This window comes from Panicum virgatum, chromosome 3K, assembly GCF_016808335.1.
Source record: "Panicum virgatum strain AP13 chromosome 3K, P.virgatum_v5, whole genome shotgun sequence".
NCBI classification, from domain to species: domain Eukaryota; kingdom Viridiplantae; phylum Streptophyta; class Magnoliopsida; order Poales; family Poaceae; genus Panicum; species Panicum virgatum.
In genome coordinates this window covers 48291396-48311694 of record NC_053138.1, presented here as the reverse complement: position 1 = coordinate 48311694, position 20299 = coordinate 48291396, and the positions used below count along the sequence as shown (strand labels likewise).

At 42.9% G+C, this 20299-nt stretch overlaps 2 protein-coding genes across 2 annotated transcripts; both read left to right on the top strand.

Annotated features, from left to right (window-relative positions):
* The first annotated feature begins 15992 nt into the window (after positions 1–15992).
* Positions 15993–17448, top strand: LOC120700986. Its single transcript, XM_039985165.1, has 2 exons — positions 15993–17169; positions 17402–17448. Exons 1-2 carry the CDS (start codon positions 15993–15995, stop codon positions 17446–17448), a joined length of 1224 nt encoding a protein of 407 aa, XP_039841099.1.
* A 1053-nt stretch (positions 17449–18501) lies between these two features.
* LOC120700985 lies at positions 18502–19870 on the top strand. The gene is made up of 4 exons (XM_039985164.1): positions 18502–18511; positions 18598–18685; positions 18797–19608; positions 19792–19870. The coding sequence occupies exons 3-4, from the start codon at positions 18965–18967 to the stop codon at positions 19868–19870; spliced, it is 723 nt and encodes a 240-aa protein (XP_039841098.1). The 5' UTR covers positions 18502–18511; positions 18598–18685; positions 18797–18964.
* Positions 19871–20299: the final 429 nt, after the last annotated feature.

Below are 20299 nucleotides of genomic sequence, written 5' to 3'. Positions count from 1 at the left end.
CGATGCTTGTGAGTTTTGAGCGGAAGCCTGTAGACCAACAGACGTGTCCTCATGTTCATGTTTCACTGGTGGTTTAGGTAGCTTGAAGGCTCCTAATCTGGCTGTCATCGGAGGGCCGAGGCGGTGACTAGGGGAACTGCATAAGAAGGAATGTGATACTCACATCGGGGCTCGGGTTTTTTCGTCGGAAGCTCGGGTGAGCGTCAGTACGCACGGACCTAGAGTCCTGGACTAGATGTCTATCAGACGGAAAGTTTTGATCTTTTATTACACAAGGGCTGTCTAGACAAGGCCAGATTTACAGGGTATGCCATGGCCCAAGCGGCATACCCTATAGATCCGCCACTGGGCACAAACAACAGGTATTGGGATCTCACAGAGAACAGATAATCTGACCCAATATACAATCATATCTAACATATATGATGTTGGTAACAGCATGATGTTATGAAACAAATCAATCTCCAGATTTTGAACACATTAGAAAAGAGCAATCATCATTCACATCAATATAATAGATTCACATTGAGTTGGTTCAACACAAAAAGTTAAAATATCTAATAAGTTCAACAGTACGTTATATGAGGTTCAGACACTTCACTTGGATTGCATGATATATATGTTCATATGCAGCTCCACAAAACGACATAATACATAAGCACAGCTAGTCCAGACCAGGGTAAATCACAAACTGAGCTCTCTTTTGCTTCTTGTGCTCATTGCAGGGCTGCAAGTATCACAAATGAGCATATGGATTTTTTTTTCACCTACAAAAGTGAGATGTAGTCAAATAAATACCATAGGCAAATAAAAAAATAAGGCATGCACAAAGGAAAAAAAATACCACAACAGTGGAGCTCTTGTTCCTAGTTGAAGCATGAAGCCTCCAGGGACATTTATCTTCCACTTTCCTTGTACAATATACTGTGCATCTATTTGGTGCACTCTTCATAATATTATTGTCAAATTCATGTTTGATTGCATGCTGAGATAGTGCCACCTTGAATTCATATATGTTCGAATAAGTGGAGCCTATTGTCATTGGAGGGTCTTCTTTGTTATAGGTAATAGGTTCCTCATACTCATCCTGTTCTTTGTTACAAGCAACAATGATATCAGCTACGGGTTCAATGTTTATGTACAGACCCTCCTCATCAACACCAACATGTTCATTCTCATTAAATGGATTTTGTAGAGAAGTATCCAAATCTGGTTGTGCGCTTCTAGGTATGGTTGGCTCAAGCTCATAATTCTGATTCCCATTGCTAGTATAACCCTCCCACTCAATGATAGGCTCATAGTATCATGAGGGATCATTGTATGCAATGAATACGTGCAGAATCTTGGCGCTCCTATGTTTCTCAAACATTGACATCAACCCCAGGCCTGCCACCTCCCGCTCCGACTCGTGCGCGTCAGAAGCTGCCGCTGCCGTCCCCTGTGCTCAACACCATGGGCCTGCCGCCTCCCGCGCCAACCCGCGGGCATCAGGGCTGTTGTCGCCTGTGCGCGGCACCCCTGGCCGAATCCGAGCGGTGTGTATAGGGGGTGGGGCGCGGGGGGGGGGATGTGGGCGACCGGGGGGGGGGGCGGAGGATGAGGGGTGCTGCTAGATCGAGTGGGTGGGGGCTGAGCTAGGAGTTCCAAGGTATTTTAATCCCAAACTTTCTTCCAAGGGACCGAGCCATAAACCCTAACTGAATTCATGTAACAGAGGTGACGGTAGGGTCATAGAAGGGACGCAAAATAAAATCAGCGTCATACAAGGGAGTCTAAATTTTTTAGGGCCATGGAAAGGATTGGCATTTGTTTTGGGGCCATACAGGAAATTTTCTCAATTGTGTACTATCAGTTATCTTAAGTATTAAGTAGACACACCACGTGGAATAATATGGTCTTCTCTTTTTCTATAGTATAAATAATATGATCTCTTTTTTGTGTAATATACATTTCGTATTAAACTGTTATTCAACGATAGCTGCTCAACTACAGTGGAGGGTTTTTATCCCCACGGCAGCATGTGCAAGAATTTTCAAACTTCAAAATAGTTCTTAAACTCATCATCAAATTATAATTCTAATTAAACAACTATATTTCTTTCAAAAATACCTTCAAAACAAGGTCACTTGCATATGTTTTAACAATATTTCTTAAAGACACATAAATTGCATACGTAGATTAAAAAAATACCAACATCATTTGACTTGCTAAAGTTGCCTATCACTGATCATGCAATATGTATCCACATGCCCAACAGAATTGTTTGCCATCATCCTCTAGTCACACCGTCTAATTATGTTCTAAATATCAACATCAATATCCACTTAACTAAACTCAGACGAGTCAAGCAAAATTTTATAAAGGGATAAAGCAACTTTTACAAATATTTATAAGCAAATTAGAATACACTAAAATGTATTGCCATATAAAAAAATATCTTTGAAACATAGTGGTGTGGAGTTTTGTTTCAAAGCTTTTATTAAAACGAGCGCAACTATGCCACCTGTTTTTAATTTGAACGCTCAATTGTTTGAAATTGTGTCCATGTGTTCAACTAATTAAGAGTCGCACTGATATCTAAATAAATAAGGAAAATAAATTGAAGGCCATTCTCACTTCGCGTGCTATAATTACTTCCAACTTCAGCTCCGTTTCCACACTTCAAACTCCTGCATGCAATCACTACTTGCAGGTACTGCTCACTGCAGATAATACTCCCTCCTTCCCCGTTTATAAGGCATGGTAGAACATGACACGGTCTTCTAAACAACACTTTGACTATTTATTTATCATATATTATATCACTTTTGATTATAAACTTATAATCATTGTAAACTATGTTTGATTATGAATCCAATCATATGAAATTTGCATTATAAAAATAAAAATTTAATAGTCAAATTATTGGTCAAAGATGAGAAGGTTTGAATCTTGATATACGTGTATGCCTTATAAACGGGGAAGGAGGGAGTAGATGCCGATGTGGTTGTCTTGTGAAGTATGAACCCGCATCTCTCTTGGGAATGATAGGCATCGGGAAAAATTTGCCAATGGACCAACTCGTGTGATGAATTTGACACCATAATTAGTGCTCCACCTCGCAGTCAAGTACAACAGGATAAAATTCTCGTGCTACTGCCATGATTGATTTTTGGTAAAGAGTAATAAGAAATAGTTGTTGTCATGATACATGTGGTGGTGATTTGGTTGCTTTAGAAGTGGTCAGCTCAGTTTGATGATGATTTATTTTATTGAAGCAAATGTAGATAAGAAAACATGGGGTGGAGCTTGAAGTACCTTAACTTATCTTTGTGAAAACATTTGAACTTTAGCATTGGCAATACTGTTACTTGGAGTCTTGGGGCCAATAACAGAAGGGAATATGTTCTTTCATAGAGACACTCAAGACTCCTAAATTTTATTTGTAGTCTAGACGCAGTAGAAAATTTGGGCTGCCGACTCCATCACGAACAAGACGAAACTCAAGTGCAGTTTGCTTTGCAATAGTTTGCCGCAAGGAGATTCGTGGAAGAAGGAAGGTGCATTTTCGGTGTCGGAGGTAAGGAGCTGCCCTGCAGCCTGATCTGAGGGAGGATGCAGGGGAGGGAGGAGGAGCATAACTGATGAAGGAAGCAGAAGCAATCGTACGAGTAGCCTTACGAAGGAGCACGAGTCGCTTCTGTTATCACAAAAAAGCACGGGAAAGCACAGAGTGCTTTTTTTCTTCTTATGTTGAACATATTATAGGTGTCTTCTAATTGGAACACGTATTTTGTTAAACAGAGTGCTTTGATGGTCGAGTCTGGCCACCATACATATGCGCAGAGCAAGTTTTATGTTGTATTTCAAGTACGACATGCGCTGATCTCTACACAAAAATAAAGAAAATAAATTGAATGGTCATGCTCACTTTGTGTGCTATAACTGCTTCCAACCTCAGCTCAGTTTCCACACGTCTAGCTCCTACAGTCACTCGTGCTGTGTGCCCTTTCCCCATTCTTCGGATCCCACCTATTGTTCACTACAGATAATTAATCGACATCGACGTCGTATGTGAATCCGCGTCTCTCTTAGGAATGACCGGCATTAGGAAAACATTAATACATTATCGACGGAGCTATTGATGTTGTTAATGTGGCGCCATAATTGGTGCTCCACCTGGTCAAGTATACCAGGATAGAAATTCCCAGCAACTTCCATTATTATTTCTTTTTGCAGAGTAATGAGGCAAATCGTTGTCTTCAAGATACATCTGGTGGTGGTTCGGTTGCGTTAGAGGTGATTGGCACAATTTTCACTGATAGGGTTGATGATTTGTTTTAGTGAAGCATATGTAGACAAGAAACATGGCAAGAAACTTGAAGTACAGTGTGCGAATGTAACCATGTTAGTATCTTAATTTATCTTTATGAAAACATTTGGATTTTGGTACTGATAATAGTGTTACTTGAAGTCCAGGGGACAACAACCGAAAGGAATATGTTCTTTTTTTAGAAAAACTCAACTCCTAAATTTTATTTAAAGTCTAGACGCAGTAGAAAATTGAATTTGATTCAACTCCTAAATTTTATTTGAAGTCTAGATGCAGTAGAAAATTGAATTTGGGTTGCCGAGTCAACCAGCAACAGCAAGAATCTTAAGCGCAGTTTGCTTGGCTATAGTTTGGCAGTTTGCTGCTCTCTTCGAGCTACCCGTCGCCAAACTATTAACTGCAATCTTACTATTACTTATTGGAGATTCCTTTTGAAGCCTAACATGAAACCACTTTGGATTTTAGGTGGACACTCTAAAAAATAGATAAATCATAGAAATTCTCACAAAACTTAAAAATATCTGGCCATCAATCCGACAATTCTAATCTTGGATCCCTTATCCTTTCTAATAAATTAACCACCTCTGTTATTATGAAAATAGACTAAAGTAACCTCCTAAACATGTATCTAAATTACTCACATGTGCTATTATAAAAAAAATTAAAATAACTCCGTAATCTTCGTGTGCATTACCCACCTATACCATTATAAAAATAATGCATATAACCCCTAAATTTACATATAAATTATCCAACTATATCATTATTAAAATTTAAAGTAACCCTAAATCTGAACTTAAATTATATAATTATAGAAAATTATTAAACTGCTCCAATATAAAATTTTAAATTACTATTCCTATTGTTATTAATATATTGTATTATTGTTTATATAAAATACTACCCACAATATGTGTTACCGTATCATGTAGATGAAAGAGATAAGAATACCAATTCACAAATAAATAGTTCAATTAAATACATATCAAACACATATAGAGGTGTGATGCAAAATAAAATCTATTGCAACTAGATAATGATAAATATATATTTTAGAGTATGTTTTAGAATATTTAATAGATGACTAGGCAATTATGCCTTAGTGTTGCCATGGGCAAAGTTGGTAAAAGTATCGGATACATATTGGTGCCCGTGCGTTAATTTGTAGGGATTTACGTGATCGAGTCGTAGACAGAGTGGGTTGGTCCAACTCGCATACGGGATGGAACTAAGACCCCACCTGTCAATAACATATGTGGACCAAACCAACGTATAAAATCAAAAATTTGGATGGAAAACTTACACGCTTTAGTAAGTATAGAAAGAGAGCGTGAGATAAATAATTATAATTATTAGCTATAAATTTTATTTTTATATTAATTGCGTGTGCCGCGAAAACAGGTTGATAGGCTAGTCTGTTTTAGTGCCCACACATGCATATACGGCGGCAGAACTAACATTTATTTAGATGAAAGGTAAACAAGCACTTCACTGGCCTTGGTTGTATAAAATGCTACCCTGCGCACCCAACCCTTTTTGAGTAAATCACAAGAGCTTTATTATATGGAAGGGTTACAATAGTTCTGAACTGCCTCCACCAGTGGCGGATCTAGAAAAATTATTAGAAGGGGCTTATTCACTTTATCTTCTACCTATAGGTATTATTTTCAAGCTTTAATGACTACAAATTCATAGGAGGGCTTAGGAGGGGCTCCATGCATCTAGCACGAGTAGGAGGGGCTCTAGCCCCGGCTGACCCGGTGCTAGATCCGCACCTGGCCTCCACTAACCTAGTCGGGGAAACAGTCCGACCAAAAAAGCTCAGGGGTCGAGTGAAAAAAAAATCAGAATATGCCCCGCTCTGCAAGATCCCATCCAACCACCCTCTTTAACCTAATTATATTGCTTCGTCTCTCTTCGGCTTTCAAACGGTGAATTGGCCTCTGATAGCGACACAGTACACATAACTTCATAAGTGTGTAATAACTAATCTTGGGAACGGGCGGCAACTAGAAAACTCGTGGTTCAAGAAATGGATGTGACATAAATCCACCCTGGTCAAAGCTGTTTTGCAAACCGCCTGTAGCCTCTTTTGAGATCAAAGTTGGGTACTTTTTCCATTTTCTAAAAAAAATAAATCCTCCCTGCACTACTAGAAAACGGGCCTTGGGCACCGGCTGAGAAAGGCTAAAGGCACCGGTTTCCCAACTAGTGCCCCGCAACCGCGACCATTGGCCTCTATTTAAGACACCGGGTTTTTCAACCGGTGCCTTAGGCTTCCATTGGTACCGGTTGGAAATACCAGCCGGTACCAAAGAGGCTTCCACGCTGACGTAAGGTGGCAGCCCCTTTGGTACCGGTTGGTATTTCCAACCGGTACCAATGACCTTTTTCTTTTTTTCTCAAATCCAGTTTTCTTTGTTATATTTATTACTGTTTATTCTTTTATAATTGCTAAACGCACTCAAGCTCTACAGTACTCTACGTTCATTGGTTGTTTGTGTTCGTTTTCAGAGAATATTTGAAACTAACTAAAAGTGAAATGCGAGCATATAATTAAGCTAATTAGATGAACTAATATATTTACAAATTTACAAACATCAAGGCATAATGTTTAAAAATATTTACAAATGTACAAGTCATGTTAGCCGTCCAACTAATAGTCCCCTCAGGATGTCGATGGAAGTCCTCTATAGATGTGACCGTCGTGGTAGAACTCGCCTCTAGGATCCAAGATCTCGTTCAAAATGAATCCGACGAGCTGCTCGCACACGGCGTTGATCCGATCAGTAGAGTAACATTCATCCCCCATTTGAGACATCTATCATTTAGGAAAAAAGCATTAACATTATGTGCTTTAGTACAATTATGAAAATATACTAGTGAACGGTTTGGACGTACTCTCGTTTCTTCATCAGTAGCCTTCTCGCATGGAGTCATGATGTGCAAGTAGTCGCATACGTAGTACCCGCACCAATCAGTTCCTTGTTGTTGTCTCGCACACTTAAGGAGAAACAAATAAATTACTCAATTTAGAACAATTTGAGATTATATACTTAACTAGACAAATCTTTATGAATGAACATACCAGATAATCCATGTTAACGTTCAGTTCGGGCCTCCATTGACCACGTCCTTTGTTATTTTTCACAAATTTTTTCCAAACCCTGCGCTCAAAGTTAAGTTTGATATTCAGGAATTGTTATTAACAGAAAAAAGATTTGATTGTGCAAACTGAACTTACCTGTTCAAGGGGTCTATGATATGTTGGATTGCGGACTTTGGATTTCTCATTGAGTCAAAGACTATAAGATTGCCGGTCTCTACGGAAAGTATGAGTAAAATCCAATGATAACTGCAGATATAGATAGGATATATACATAAATATATTAGACAACTTAGTATTTATTTAGTAATATAACAGAGGTTTGAGTCGATCAAGACTTACCCAAAGTTGTATGGTATGAATGTATAGGATTTGTAACTTTGCCTCGTCAACGAATCGTACATGTTTTCGCACGTTTCCTTGTAACTTTCGTTGATCAATTTCTGGTTGACTAGCAAAGGAGACATGAAGCCGATCTGATGGTGCCATCCATGTTTTCGGCTTCTTTGGATCTCCTGTCTAAACGATGCAATAGAAATTTTATAATGCACACATATAATTATATTCTTGTTAACAAAAAGTATTAATGTAGAGGTAAGTGATATTTACAAAACCCAAATGGTGATGATAGATGCGTCGAGGGCTTGTCGATGGTAAATGTGATATAAATTTTGGAAGTACACCCAGAAGTCGTCCTCCCCTCGGAAGAAATCATGGTCACGATACTTGACTCCAAACATTTTCCCTTCGTCTTTCGCCATTCGCAGGTACCATCTATGCAAATTGAACATCTGCGTGCCTAGACTTTTCTCCTCTTCCTCAGTGACAAACGGTTTTCCATGCTGGAATGGAGTAATAGTGCGAGCGACAGGGATTTTTGCCTCCACATGCCCCGTTGCCTCCTCTAGCGTTAATCCAGTTTCAGAAAGAAATATTGCGGCATGTAGGTCCGCCTGGAGTTGTACGTCCGTCGGGTGTAGGAGTGGCAACCCTGTCACCCGGAGGGGCTCGAGTTCTTTTTGTTGTGTGCCAAGCTGAGGAATGGTCTTGCCACATTTTTTCTTCAGATTTCTCACCTTGTGTGCCTTTGTTAGAGTACGATCATAGTGCGAGGGTAAGCTTTTCGGTTTTGGTGGGTTGTCTAGGTTTGCGAGAAGCTTTTTCCCTAGTTCTAGAGGTACCTTTTCCCTCGGCGGGGGGACTTTAGGCTTCAATTGTTCTTTTATATATCGAGCAGTCTCCTCTTCCAACTCAGCGGTTTTCTCGTAGGTTAATTGTCTTTCGACCATTTTCTGCTTCTTCTTTGAGGGTCCAGCCGCTGGGAGGGATGCTGTCTTTTTCTTTCCCTTTTCTAGTGTAGGAGGAGTTGGAGTACTCGTGGCCCTTTGCGCCGGCGGAGACGGTGGTGAAGGAGGTGGTAGTGGGGACGGCGGTGAGGTAGGCCGCGGAGACGGGCGATCGGTCTGCACGGGAGCCGTTGTGCTTGCAGTAAGTTTGATGTCGGCCTTGCGCCATAGAACGACCCCGTGTTGTGCATCTCCCAATATCTTCTCTCCATCCCCTCCAACGAAGTCGAGCTCAAGATCCTCATTGTTTCCAACTATCTGCTCGACTGTGATGGAGGTGTAGCCAGGAGGTATCGTCCTTCCATGAATTGTAGTAGAAGGATTCAGGGGCAGGGCTGACCCGTATGCGACATGAATGGATATATTTCTTGCTCGCACATGAAGCTCGCACGGTGTCGGCATGGTGACATCATCCACTGGATACCTCTGGTCATCTACCGCCGTTGGCTCAATCTGGGGTTGCTGTTCCGCTTGTACGTCGGGCGCCGCCGTGGATGCACAGCTGCTGCGTCGCCGAGAGGCCGGGCTTATCACAACATCCGAGTGCGACCCAGCAGTGCCCCTTTGGCTCAGAGCTAGCTGCACCGCCTCATTGACCCTGGCGTCCATCTGAGATTCCAAGGACGCAACCTTCTTGTTCATCTTTTCTTCTATGGCACGAAGTTTCTCTTCTTGTTCGGATTTGCTCTTTCGGTGAGTCTTGTAAGAGGGATCTCCGGCCCAAGCAACTTTCCATGGGACCACGCCGATGCCGCGGGCTCGTCCAGGGTGTTCCGGATTCTTTAATGCCCTTGTCAGCTCATCATTCTCCCTTTGAGGATGGAATGTTCCTTGTTGAGTCTCATCTATTGCAGCGACTAGATCGCGGGACACTTCTTGCATATGCTCGGGCACGACCAAGCTTCCATCCAACTGGTTTAGTGTCACGCCATTAGCAAATAATCACCACTTGGATCTATCCGGCCAATCCAAAGTCGTCGGCCTGATGCCTCTATCTATAAGGTCCTGCTCCATCTTCTGCCATTTTTTAACTGACTTCTTGTACCCGCCAGCCCTAAGGTGGTGGCTGTACTTCTTATTTGCTGCATTCACCTTGGCTTGTTCGGATTTTTTTTGGGCTTCCTCTGATAGTTTGTATTGTTTGAACTCCTCCCAGTATGGTTTAGCCTGAGGAAGATCGTCCCAGTTCGGCTCCTTATCCTTCTTGATGTAATTGGTGTACAACTTCTTCTTGAAAGTTGCAAAGGCAAGGGCCATCTTTCTCAAGGCACATTTCTTCACAAGTTCTTGGTCAACTCCTTCAGAAAGAGTGAACATATCCTTGAGTTCTGCCCATAACATTTCCTTATGATGTGCAGGCACGGCGTGTTGCTGTTCTTCGGATTTGGTCGTTTTCCATAGTCTTGTGGTGATCGGAATTCTTGCCCAAACAATAACCCCACATTGGTTGACAAATTTTGTGCTAGCATCCTCTGGAGCACTTGGACAGCCCTCTGCGTCCACTTCTCTGATGACCTGTCTTCCCTCCATTTTCTTGGTTGGCCGGCGTCTCCCTTTTGACTGGCTCAACGAAGTCGATGCGGAGGTCGACTAAATTACAGAAAAGATATGTTAATCGCAAAACTAATCTACCGAAGTCACCATGCATATAGTTTTTAGATTCATACTGGAACATGCTGCTGTTGATTGGGCGGCGGCGCAAAGTCATCATCTTCTTCATCGGCATCTCCAGACATATTCAGGAACGAAACAGCTGTCCGAGCATCTTCTTCAGCGATTGGCTGGGTGGTGTTAGCCCTCGTATCTTCGTTTATTGCGTCCAACACGTATTGCCCGGCAGCCTGCTCATCACCGAAGGGGTCCATCCTTAACTGAAACTGTAAAAATGTGTTAGAGTATGTGTCCATCCTTAAATGAAGCAGGAGAATTCAATTCTTTGAACGAATATGCGTGTTAGAGAGAGAGAGTGTGTGTGTATGTTAGAGGGACAAAGAAAGAGAGAGAGTTAGTGAGTGTGTGTGTGTGTCTGTGTGTGTTAGTGTGAGTGTGTGTGTGTTAGAGTGTATTAGACAGGTATGTGTGTGTGTGTGTGTCGTGGAACGGGGTTGCGAGTTAGAGAGCGAATACGAAATTACTCGTCGTCGTTACACGAGTTACATGATAAATACATGAGTTACAGAAATACATGATAAATACATAAATACAACCATTATTCACTCTCTATTTAAATACATGATTAAATAAAGTCTCTCTAATAACTAAATTCTATAACTAAATTATACACTATATATAAAGGATATAAAGTGGCTAGGAAAGTCCTTATAGGCGTACAGTAAATACATAAATACTTGCCTTCCTCAAACTGCTCTTGCTGCTCAAATTGCTCAGAAGATGGCTGCTCCGAGTACTGGTACTAGGGCTACTCAGATGGATCAATGTCTACTCACGAACACATGGCCAAAAACAATACACAACATAAACATACATGCAAACAATAGCAAAAACTAAGAAACAATACAACAATACATGAAAACAGCAACCAAAACTATGCTAGAACTATTCTACGCGTTACAACGATCGTGTGGACATAAAGAACGCCTAAAATGGAGCTAGAACGCGAAAACTAGGCTTAAAACAAGACCTAGGGGCTTAACTGTAAGAAAAACAGAGAATCTGGGGGTTTTTTGCAAAAACTGAGGACCTAAACGTAAATAACGCATAGATCTAGGGTCTAACTCGCAAAACTACAAGGGCTGGACGGTGGGTTCTATTACTGGAAAGTTCAGGGGGGTCCGTGCAAGATTTTGGGCTGAACTGCAAATACTTTTGAATAGGACAGGAGCGCGGGTTGATACTCAGAAAGTGCAGGGGCTCTTTAGCAAAATGTCTAGGCCGAAGGGGTACGCGCGGATCTGATCCGTTGGATCACGATCCCGCGGCTCAAATTAGATCCGGATGTGATCTAATCTCGTCCGTGGGCTGAGGATCGGGCGGCTGGGATCGACTGGGCGCGCGGGGCAGCGGCGGGGCTCGCCGGCGGCCTTGCTCCGCGGCGGAGCACGGCCGGAGTTGTTCGAACTCGGCGTTTCCGGGGTGAATCGAGCTGGGGTTTGGGTCGGGAAGGGACTACGCGACATGTGTAGTCCACTTGAGGCCTTTGCGGGCCTCGGGGAGGTCCGTGGCGGCGTGTGCTACGATGGCGACGGCCCTGCGCGGCGGGGTTCGCCGGCCCGTGGCGTGCAGGCTGCTGGGGTGCGCTACGAGCTAAAGCAATATTGCGTAAAAGCATGGCGGGGACTAGAGGGTGCTCACCGAGGCTTGAAACAGCCGGGGCGTGACGCAGCAGGGTTGGCGGTGAGCTCCAGCGGCGAGGATGGTGCTGAGCTCGGGGAAGGGGCGCTGCAGGGCTTGCTCCGGGCCTCCGGTCTCCCCGAATCGATGCAGTGTGTTGCTGTGGATGTGTACAAGGGGTCAGCGTGGCCGGGGGATTGCCAGCGGCGAGTAATCGCGGCGGCGCATAGAACTCACCGGCGCGGAGTTCCGGGGAAAATCCCGTGCGTGGTGCTCGTGGACGGGTCGATGCAGGGGTCCTCCGGGCCTCTGGACTCCATGGGGAACTTCGGGATCGAGCTGCAAAGCCGGTGGAGGGGTCAGGGAGGTCGGCGGTGCACGCGCGGAGATGGAGGGTGGCGGCGGTCGACCGGAGGAATTGAGGAGTAGTGGAGAATTGGGAGGAAGAAGGCAACAGACTTATACCCCTGGCCAAGGGTATTGGGTCAAAAATTCAGCCGGTACCTATGTAGGCCTTAGGTACCGGTTGTATCTCCAACCGGTGCCTTAGGCGAGGCCTTAGGTACCGGTTCTCCGCACACCCGGTGCCTTAGGGCCCAACGGGCGGGAAATGAAAAGCCCCTATGGTACCGGGTGGATTAACAAAACCGGTACCTTAGGGCTTTTGAAGTTCACTTTTCACTCTTCTTTGACCCCCTTTGAACGGAATTTGTCAGTATCTCAATGGTAACTCGCGGCCACGGTTCAACTCCCGCGCGATGCCCCACTTTTTTTTTACCCAAATAAGACCCTAAGGTACCGGTTGGATTTTCCAACCGGTACCAAAGGTTATCTTTTCTTTTCCCATTTCTTTTTCTCTTGTAAATCTATTAATTGCCTCATAATTCGTAATAAATCTGATATTTGCATAATAAATCTGATAATTGCCTAGAAAATCTGATAATTATCTAATAATTTAAATAATTGTCTAATAGTTAAAATAATTGTCTAATAAATTTGTTATTTGCTCAATAAATTTATTAACTGACTAGTAAATCATTCAACTAAGAAAATATTAACTATGGTTTTAGGTGCACAATAATAAATCATTTAAATGTACAATAATTTTAATTACTACATAATAAATCATTTAGGTGCATAACTAATTATTTTAATTATATAATAAATCAAATAATTGCATAATAAATTATTTAAATGCAAAATAATTCTAAATACTACATGATAATTCATTTAGGTGCATAACTAATCATTTTAATTGCATAATAAATCAAATAATTACATAATAAATTATTTAATTGTCCAATAAATCAATTCATTGCATAAGAAATCTAATAATGTTCACAGAAAATATTACAAGACATAATCATTCAACTAAGGGAATATTAACGATGGTTCGCTTTACAATCGTCCCTTCATTATGATCATGACGTGCGTACGGAGCCTCCTCTTCGGCTAAAAGAATACTTGTGTCAACCTCCACTGCGAGCGGAGTCATATCTTCAACCTTATTGTATCCTTCTTCATCTGTGACATCGTCGACTCCCACAAATTTTCTTTTTCCTGCCAGAACAATATGGCGCTTTGCCTCATCTCCGGCACCTACAAAACTTGATTTATTCCTGGACTTGTCCTTTCTCGTTTTGCTAGACATGTCCTGCACATAGAAAACTTGAGTGACATCTTTAGCTAGGACGAATGGTTTGTCTCGATAGCCAAGCTCTTTGAGGTCTACTGTTGTCATTCCGTACTCGTCGATATCGACACCTTTTCCTGTGAGTTTAACCCATTGACAACGAAATAGAGGTATCTTCAACGGCCCATAGTCGAGTTCCCAGATCTCTTCAATGTAACCAAAATATGAGTTCGTTTGGCCACTAGAGTCGGTGGCATCTATACGGACACCACTATTTTGATTGGTGCTCTTGTTATCTTGGGTTCTTGTATAAAATGTGTAACCATTAATTTCATATCCTTGGTACATCAGGATTGAATTTACTGGAACCCTGGCCAGCCAAGCTAGCTGCTCATGAATTTGATCGTTGGCCATGACTTCCTTCTGCAACCAGGTGGCGAATGTATCGTTATAATGTTTTGTAATCCATGTCTCAGACTTCAAAGGGTATATACTTCGCACAATTTGCATGTGCTCCTCCATGTATGGAGCCACCAAGGCTGATTGTTGCAGAACTGTAAGAAGTGCTTTGCTCAACGTGGCATGATCTGTGGCATTTACTGATTTTCTTCCATGTGTGCCCTTTCCAATCAGCCGCCCCTCATGACGTGATACTGGAATCCCAATTGGGAAGAGTTCTTCCACATAGTCAACACAAAATTCAATGACCTCCTCTGTGACGTAACCCTTCGCAATGCTTCCTTCTGGACGAGCCCGATTACGAACGTATTTCTTTAGTACTGCAAAGTATCATTCAAAAGGGAAAATATTATGAAGGAAAACAGGACCGAGAATACCAATCTCTTTGACCAGGTGAACTAGAAGATGCGTCATAATATTGAAGAATGATGGAGGAAATATCATTTCAAGACTGACTAAACTTTAGACAACATCCTCTTGTAGCATGCTTAAACTCAATAGATCGATTGCCTTCTGAGAAATTGTGTTGAGAAATGTGCATAGCTTTATGATTGTTGCTCGAACATTAGCTAGTAGAATACATCTAAGTGCAATTGGAATCAATTGCGTCATCAACACGTGACAATCACTAGTACAAATGTGATTTTCTATGACGATTTGATAGTGACGTTTCTGCAATTCGTCATTGAACATTATTTTTAGTGACGAAATTTATTACTTCGTCGCAGATGACGAGTGACACAGCCAACCCGCTTGAAAATAATGACGAAATGAAGACGAGCGTCATAGAAGGCACAAACGATTCGTCATAGATGCACCGTGGTCCCGCCTGACAGAACCGGCGGGTCCCATCTTGTCCACGTGGCGACGTGGGTCCCACTTGACAGAACCGGTGGGTCCCATGTCCATGCGGGCCCTCTACTCCGGCACGGTCCCACGACCAGGTGGCTCTCCACGTCAACGTCGGCCCCTACGATCCCTCTGGGCCTTTGCGTATCTATTGGGCCGGCTGTCTTCGGATCTCCGGCAATCATCTTTTTTTCCTTCGCGGCCTAGCAACAACAGCGGGCCATGGAACGGTCTCAGGTTTAATCGGCAAAAAACATGCACCTGTGTTTCCCAAGATTCGAACCGCATACCAGACGGAAGCCAAGAGAAAGCGTTACCACTGCGCCATTGAACGTTCTTGTGAAAGGAGACTTATATTTTTTATTTGTTTAATTAGCGAATGGTTTCCATATGTTCTCCACTGCGCCATCGAACCCTACAGACACAAATCAAATCTTGCGGCGCCGGCGTGTCAAGTCGGGCGCACAGCGGCGGCGTCCACGGCGCACGGCGGCGGATCCGCGGCGTTTTCCCCGGTGCACGGGCGTTGTCCCCAGCGAACAGCAGCGGGACCGCGGTAGTGCCACCGGCGCACGGCGTAGGGAGCACAGCGGCATCCCCGGCGGGCGCACAACGGCGGCAGCGCGGCAGTGTCCCCGCGGCGGCTTCCCCGGTTGACGGCGGCGGCAAGGTGACTTCTTTGACCAAATATCTCTAGCTTTTTCCTTTTCTCCTTGTGCTAGTAGTGTATGCTGTTACTGTGCTGTTTCAAGATTCTAGGGTTCGGTAGATTGGACTAGTGTCACTTCTGGTAATGATGTGCATTCATCCAGTAAGGATTTAGGGGCCCAAATGATATGACCAGTTACTACTTTTTCAGTATGTTAATTAGTAAATCATTTTCTGTTAAGTTGTATTTGAGGTTCCGTTATAGTATTTTGCCTCTAATTTTGCACATGTATGCTAAAACAGATGGATCGAAGTTGGATTCATGGGAGACGTTTCACACCTGCCTACATGGACGGAGTGGAACAGTTCATGGAATTTGTTAGAGGGCAGTTCCCTGCAGATAGCGAGATACATTGTCCCTGCCGCAGATGTCTTAATCAAACTTTACGGCCTCAGCATGAAGTGAATGACCATATACACATCTTTGGAATGTCACTTTTGTACACTCGTTGGGTTCATCATGGAGAGTCTCCAGATGGCCAGGTTGCTGAGTTCAGAGAGGAGGAGGTGCAGCCTGATGAATATGATGATGGTGGAGGGATACATTTGGGTGAGGATGAGCAAGATCATGACCAAGATGATGATCACGGAGTCACGGAGATGATATCAGATTTGTACATAGCAGTAGAGGAAGATGGAGGGACTCCAAGTTTTGCCAAAGTTCTTGCCGATGGCAAGCGGTCACTTTGCCCGGGATCAGCGCATTCTAGATTCTCCTTTCTAGTGAGACTTCTCTATATGAAGTCTCGCTATCGACTTGGCAATAACTTTTTTACTGCATTGTTGAAGTTATTGTCCGATGCATTCCCTCAGTGTCAGTTTCCAAAGTCGTATGATGAGGCGAAGAAGTATCTTCGTGAATTGGGCATTGCATATGAATCAATCCATGTGTGCAAGAACAATTGTGTTTTGTTTCGTAAGTCTGAGGTGTTTGACACGGATTATGTCAACCTAGAAGCATGCCCAGTTTGTGATGAATCTAGATGGGAAGGTGGTGAGAGTGGCAGGCGGGTTCCTCATAAGGTCTTGAGGCACTTTCCACTTATACCAAGGCTGAAGAGGATGTTTGCCATGAAACGAACTGCTGAGGAGGCCCAATGGCACAAGGTGGGTAGGAAGCCAGTCGCCAATGAAATGAGCCATCCAGCTGATGGGGAGGCATGGAAGGACTTTGATAGGAAGTATCAATCTTTTGCAGCGGATGCAAGGAACTTGAGGCTTTCCCTAGCTACAGATGGTTTCAACCCTTTTGGCAACATGAGCACTCAATATAGCATGTGGCCTGTGCTTGTGACACCTCTGAACCTACCACCATGGGAATGTGTCAATTCAGCCAACTATTTTATGTCTTTGCTCATCCCGGGTCCATCATCTCTTGGAAAAGATTTTGACTTGTTTCTCGAGCCTCTAATTGAAGAATTGCTTGCTCTTTGGAAAGGAGTGTCCACTTATGATGCTGTTAGCGGTAAAAAGTTTGATCTTCGTGCCGCTGTGTTGTGGTGCATACATGATTATCTAGCCTTGAGCACCTTGTCGGGGCGAACCACAAAAGGTTATTATGAATGTATCCACTGTGACAAAAATCCTTTGTCACGGGCACTGAGGGGTAAGATTGCTTACATTGGCCATCGTCGTTTTCTTCCAAAGGATCATGAGTGGCGGAAAAGCTTGGCTTTTGATGGCTGCCGTGAAACCAGGGATGCGCCGGGCAAATTCAGTAGTAAAGAGGTTCAAGCGGAACTAGAGAAGGTGAAAGATGTGAGGCCAGGAAAGCATCCCGCACCCGCACCCAGGAAAAGGAAGCATGGGGAGAAAAGCAGCCCCAAAATTTGGAGTCGCAAAGTTGGGTTGTGGAAGCTACCATATTGGAAGGACTTGTTGCTGCCACACAATCTCGATGTTATGCACATAGAGAAGAACATTTGTGATGCCCTCCTAGGCATATTACTCAAAATTGAGGGCAAGAACAAGGACACCGAAAATGCAAGGTTGGATTTGTATGATATGGGCATTAGACACAAATTTCACTTGCGAGAGGATGGAGATGGGTGTAGGATGCCAGAGGCTTTCTATGTATTGAACAAGGAAAATAGAACTAGATTCTACAAGTTCCTCAAAGGTGTGAAGTTTCCACATGGTTATGCCGCCAACCTAGGCAGATTCATAAGTGCAGATGGTACCAAGTTGCAGGGGCGGCTGAAAACTCATTGTTGCCATGTACTACTGCAAAAGATCATGCCTGCTGGATTAAGAGGATTGGTGAGGCAAGATGTGTATGAAGCAATTGCGGAGCTTGGGGACTTTTTCAGAGAATTGTGTAGTAGAAATCTGAAGATAGATGTTGTGAAAGGACTAAAGGAGAAAATCCAAGTTATCCTTTGCAAGCTTGAGAAAATTTTCCCTCCAGCCTTTTTTGATGTCATGGTGCACCTAGCTGTGCATCTACCTGATGAGGCATTGCTTAGAGGCCCTGTTCAGTATGGATGGATGCACCCAATAGAGAGGAGATTGGGTACTTTGAAGAATTTTGTGAGTAACAGGGCGAGGCCTGAAGGATCAATTGCGGAGGCCTATGGCGCAAGTGACACCTTGACATTTTGTTCGAGGTATATGGCGGATGTCGACACCAAATTCAACAGTAATGATGCCATCAATGTAGATGAACCATTAGATAGTGACCCTGAAATTTTTAAGCATGGTGTCAAACTCGTAGGAGCCGACAGGAGGACATACATCGATGATAAGATGTATTTCAGACTAGTTTGGTATGTTCTAAACAATTGTACAAAAGCTGAGCCATATGTGGAGTAAGTATCGTTTTTATTTATTTGCAAAATTGTCTTATCCTGAATTGCATGTGAAGCTTTGCTGATGGTTATGCTTTTTCGGACAGCATCTACAGGGCAGAGTTATTGCAAGAAGGGCCACATGATGTTGAAAAAAGGCTTGAAAATGGTTTTCCTAACTGGTTTAGGAGCCATGTAAGTGTCCTGCAGTACTAGTATTCTTTGTTTCAGCATCTCACTGCTAGTATTCTTTGTTTGAGCATCAATTTCCGCATCTCACTCCTTGTATTCTTTGTTTGAACCCAGATCGCCAAGAAGCGTACAGATCGTCCAGAAGAGGTTACTGATGGATTGTATACTTTGTCTTGTTTTCCTGATCTTCGAGTGGGGTTTTGGTCTGCTTGCATTGTCAATGGAGTCAGGTATAACACAGTGCACCGTGAGAAATACTTGCAGACTCAGAACAGTGGTGTAATGACTCTAGGTACTCATGGTGATGCTGAAATTGATTTTTATGGTGTCCTTAATGAGATTATTGAGCTGCAGTATAACGCCACTGCACCAGCCACTCGGTCTGTGGTTCTCTTTGGATGTGATTGGTACAATCAAGTAGTAGGCAAGACAACAGGCATCAGAGATGATGGACATTTCAAATCCATTAACATTCAGTCATTGTGGTACAAGTCTGACCCTTACATTTTGGCAACTCAATCCAAAAAGGTATTCTACATGGAAGACACGGCTTTGGGAAAGAATTGGCGAGTAGTGCAGAAATTTGAGCATAGGGACGTGTATAATGTGGCTGAAAAAAGTGACCTCGTTTACCAAGAAGACTGCTGTTCTTATACAGTGCAGCAAGGTGAGGGTGATGGCGAAGTGCAGCAAGGTGAGGGTGATGAGGTTGAGGTCAATAATCAGGATGGCAAATATACTAGAATTGATGGTCGTTTACATGAACTTATAAGAAACAAGAAGCGAGCCAACATTTCTATAGATGCAGAGGAGGAGGAAGATGACACTGTGATGGAATATTTTAGTGATAATGGCAATGAAAACGCTGAAGATGAAGATGAGGAGGTAGATGGAGATGACCCTGAAATTGCTAGAACTAACAAAAGGTGAGGAACACTTCACAGCTGTGTTGTGCCTAGCTGCTTAGTATGTAAATGTTTGCACTGAACATGCTATTTCTATGTAAATGCTCTGATATGATTTTTTTCCCCATACAGTTCAAGCACTTGCCATAACTTTAGGTATAATTACTGATTCACAATCCTATCGTTGTTTTGGAATATGTGCAGTTTGCTAGTTATAAGCATATTTACTTACATCTGCACTACTGATTTAGTTACATCAGATTTTACTGAAAGAAATGCTTGAATAACTTAATGTGCAGTTTGGCCAATTGTATCAGTTGGGTTTACTGAAAGAAATGCTTGAATAACTTAGTATCTGAATAAATACAAAAATCTGTAGACTTGGATAGGGCATCGTCCTAGATGTTCATTAACACAAGTTTAAGGATCCGAGATTTTTGGAATTTCAAACTCAAGTATGCATCTTGTTTTTTTTTAAAAAATCAGATATTTAATCCTTACATATTAACAGTACAACTGAGAACCATCAATATATAAAGGTTTTAACTATTTGACTCATGTTTAGGTTGAGAAGCCTGAAGTGTGCTCTGCTAAGCCTGTGACCGCTACTGAGATAGAGGGGCAACAACCATATGGTGTGCGTGCTGAAAATGCTGTGTACACAATCTCAGCAGCTGAAAGGAAGCTTGATCGCAGCAAAACAAGGGTAGTC

Excerpts from the sequence above, each read along its gene's own strand:
- LOC120700985 (XM_039985164.1), top strand. The coding sequence starts at position 18,965 with ATGACTCTAGGTACTCATGGTGATGCTGAAATTGATTTTTATGGTGTC. Across the intron at positions 19,609-19,791 it reads ATTGCTAGAACTAACAAAAG|TTTGCTAGTTATAAGCATAT; the intron begins GTGAGGAACACT and ends GAATATGTGCAG.
- LOC120700986 (XM_039985165.1), top strand. The coding sequence starts at position 15,993 with ATGGACGGAGTGGAACAGTTCATGGAATTTGTTAGAGGGCAGTTCCCT. Across the intron at positions 17,170-17,401 it reads CACTTATGATGCTGTTAGCG|GGATGCGCCGGGCAAATTCA; the intron begins GTAAAAAGTTTG and ends CCGTGAAACCAG.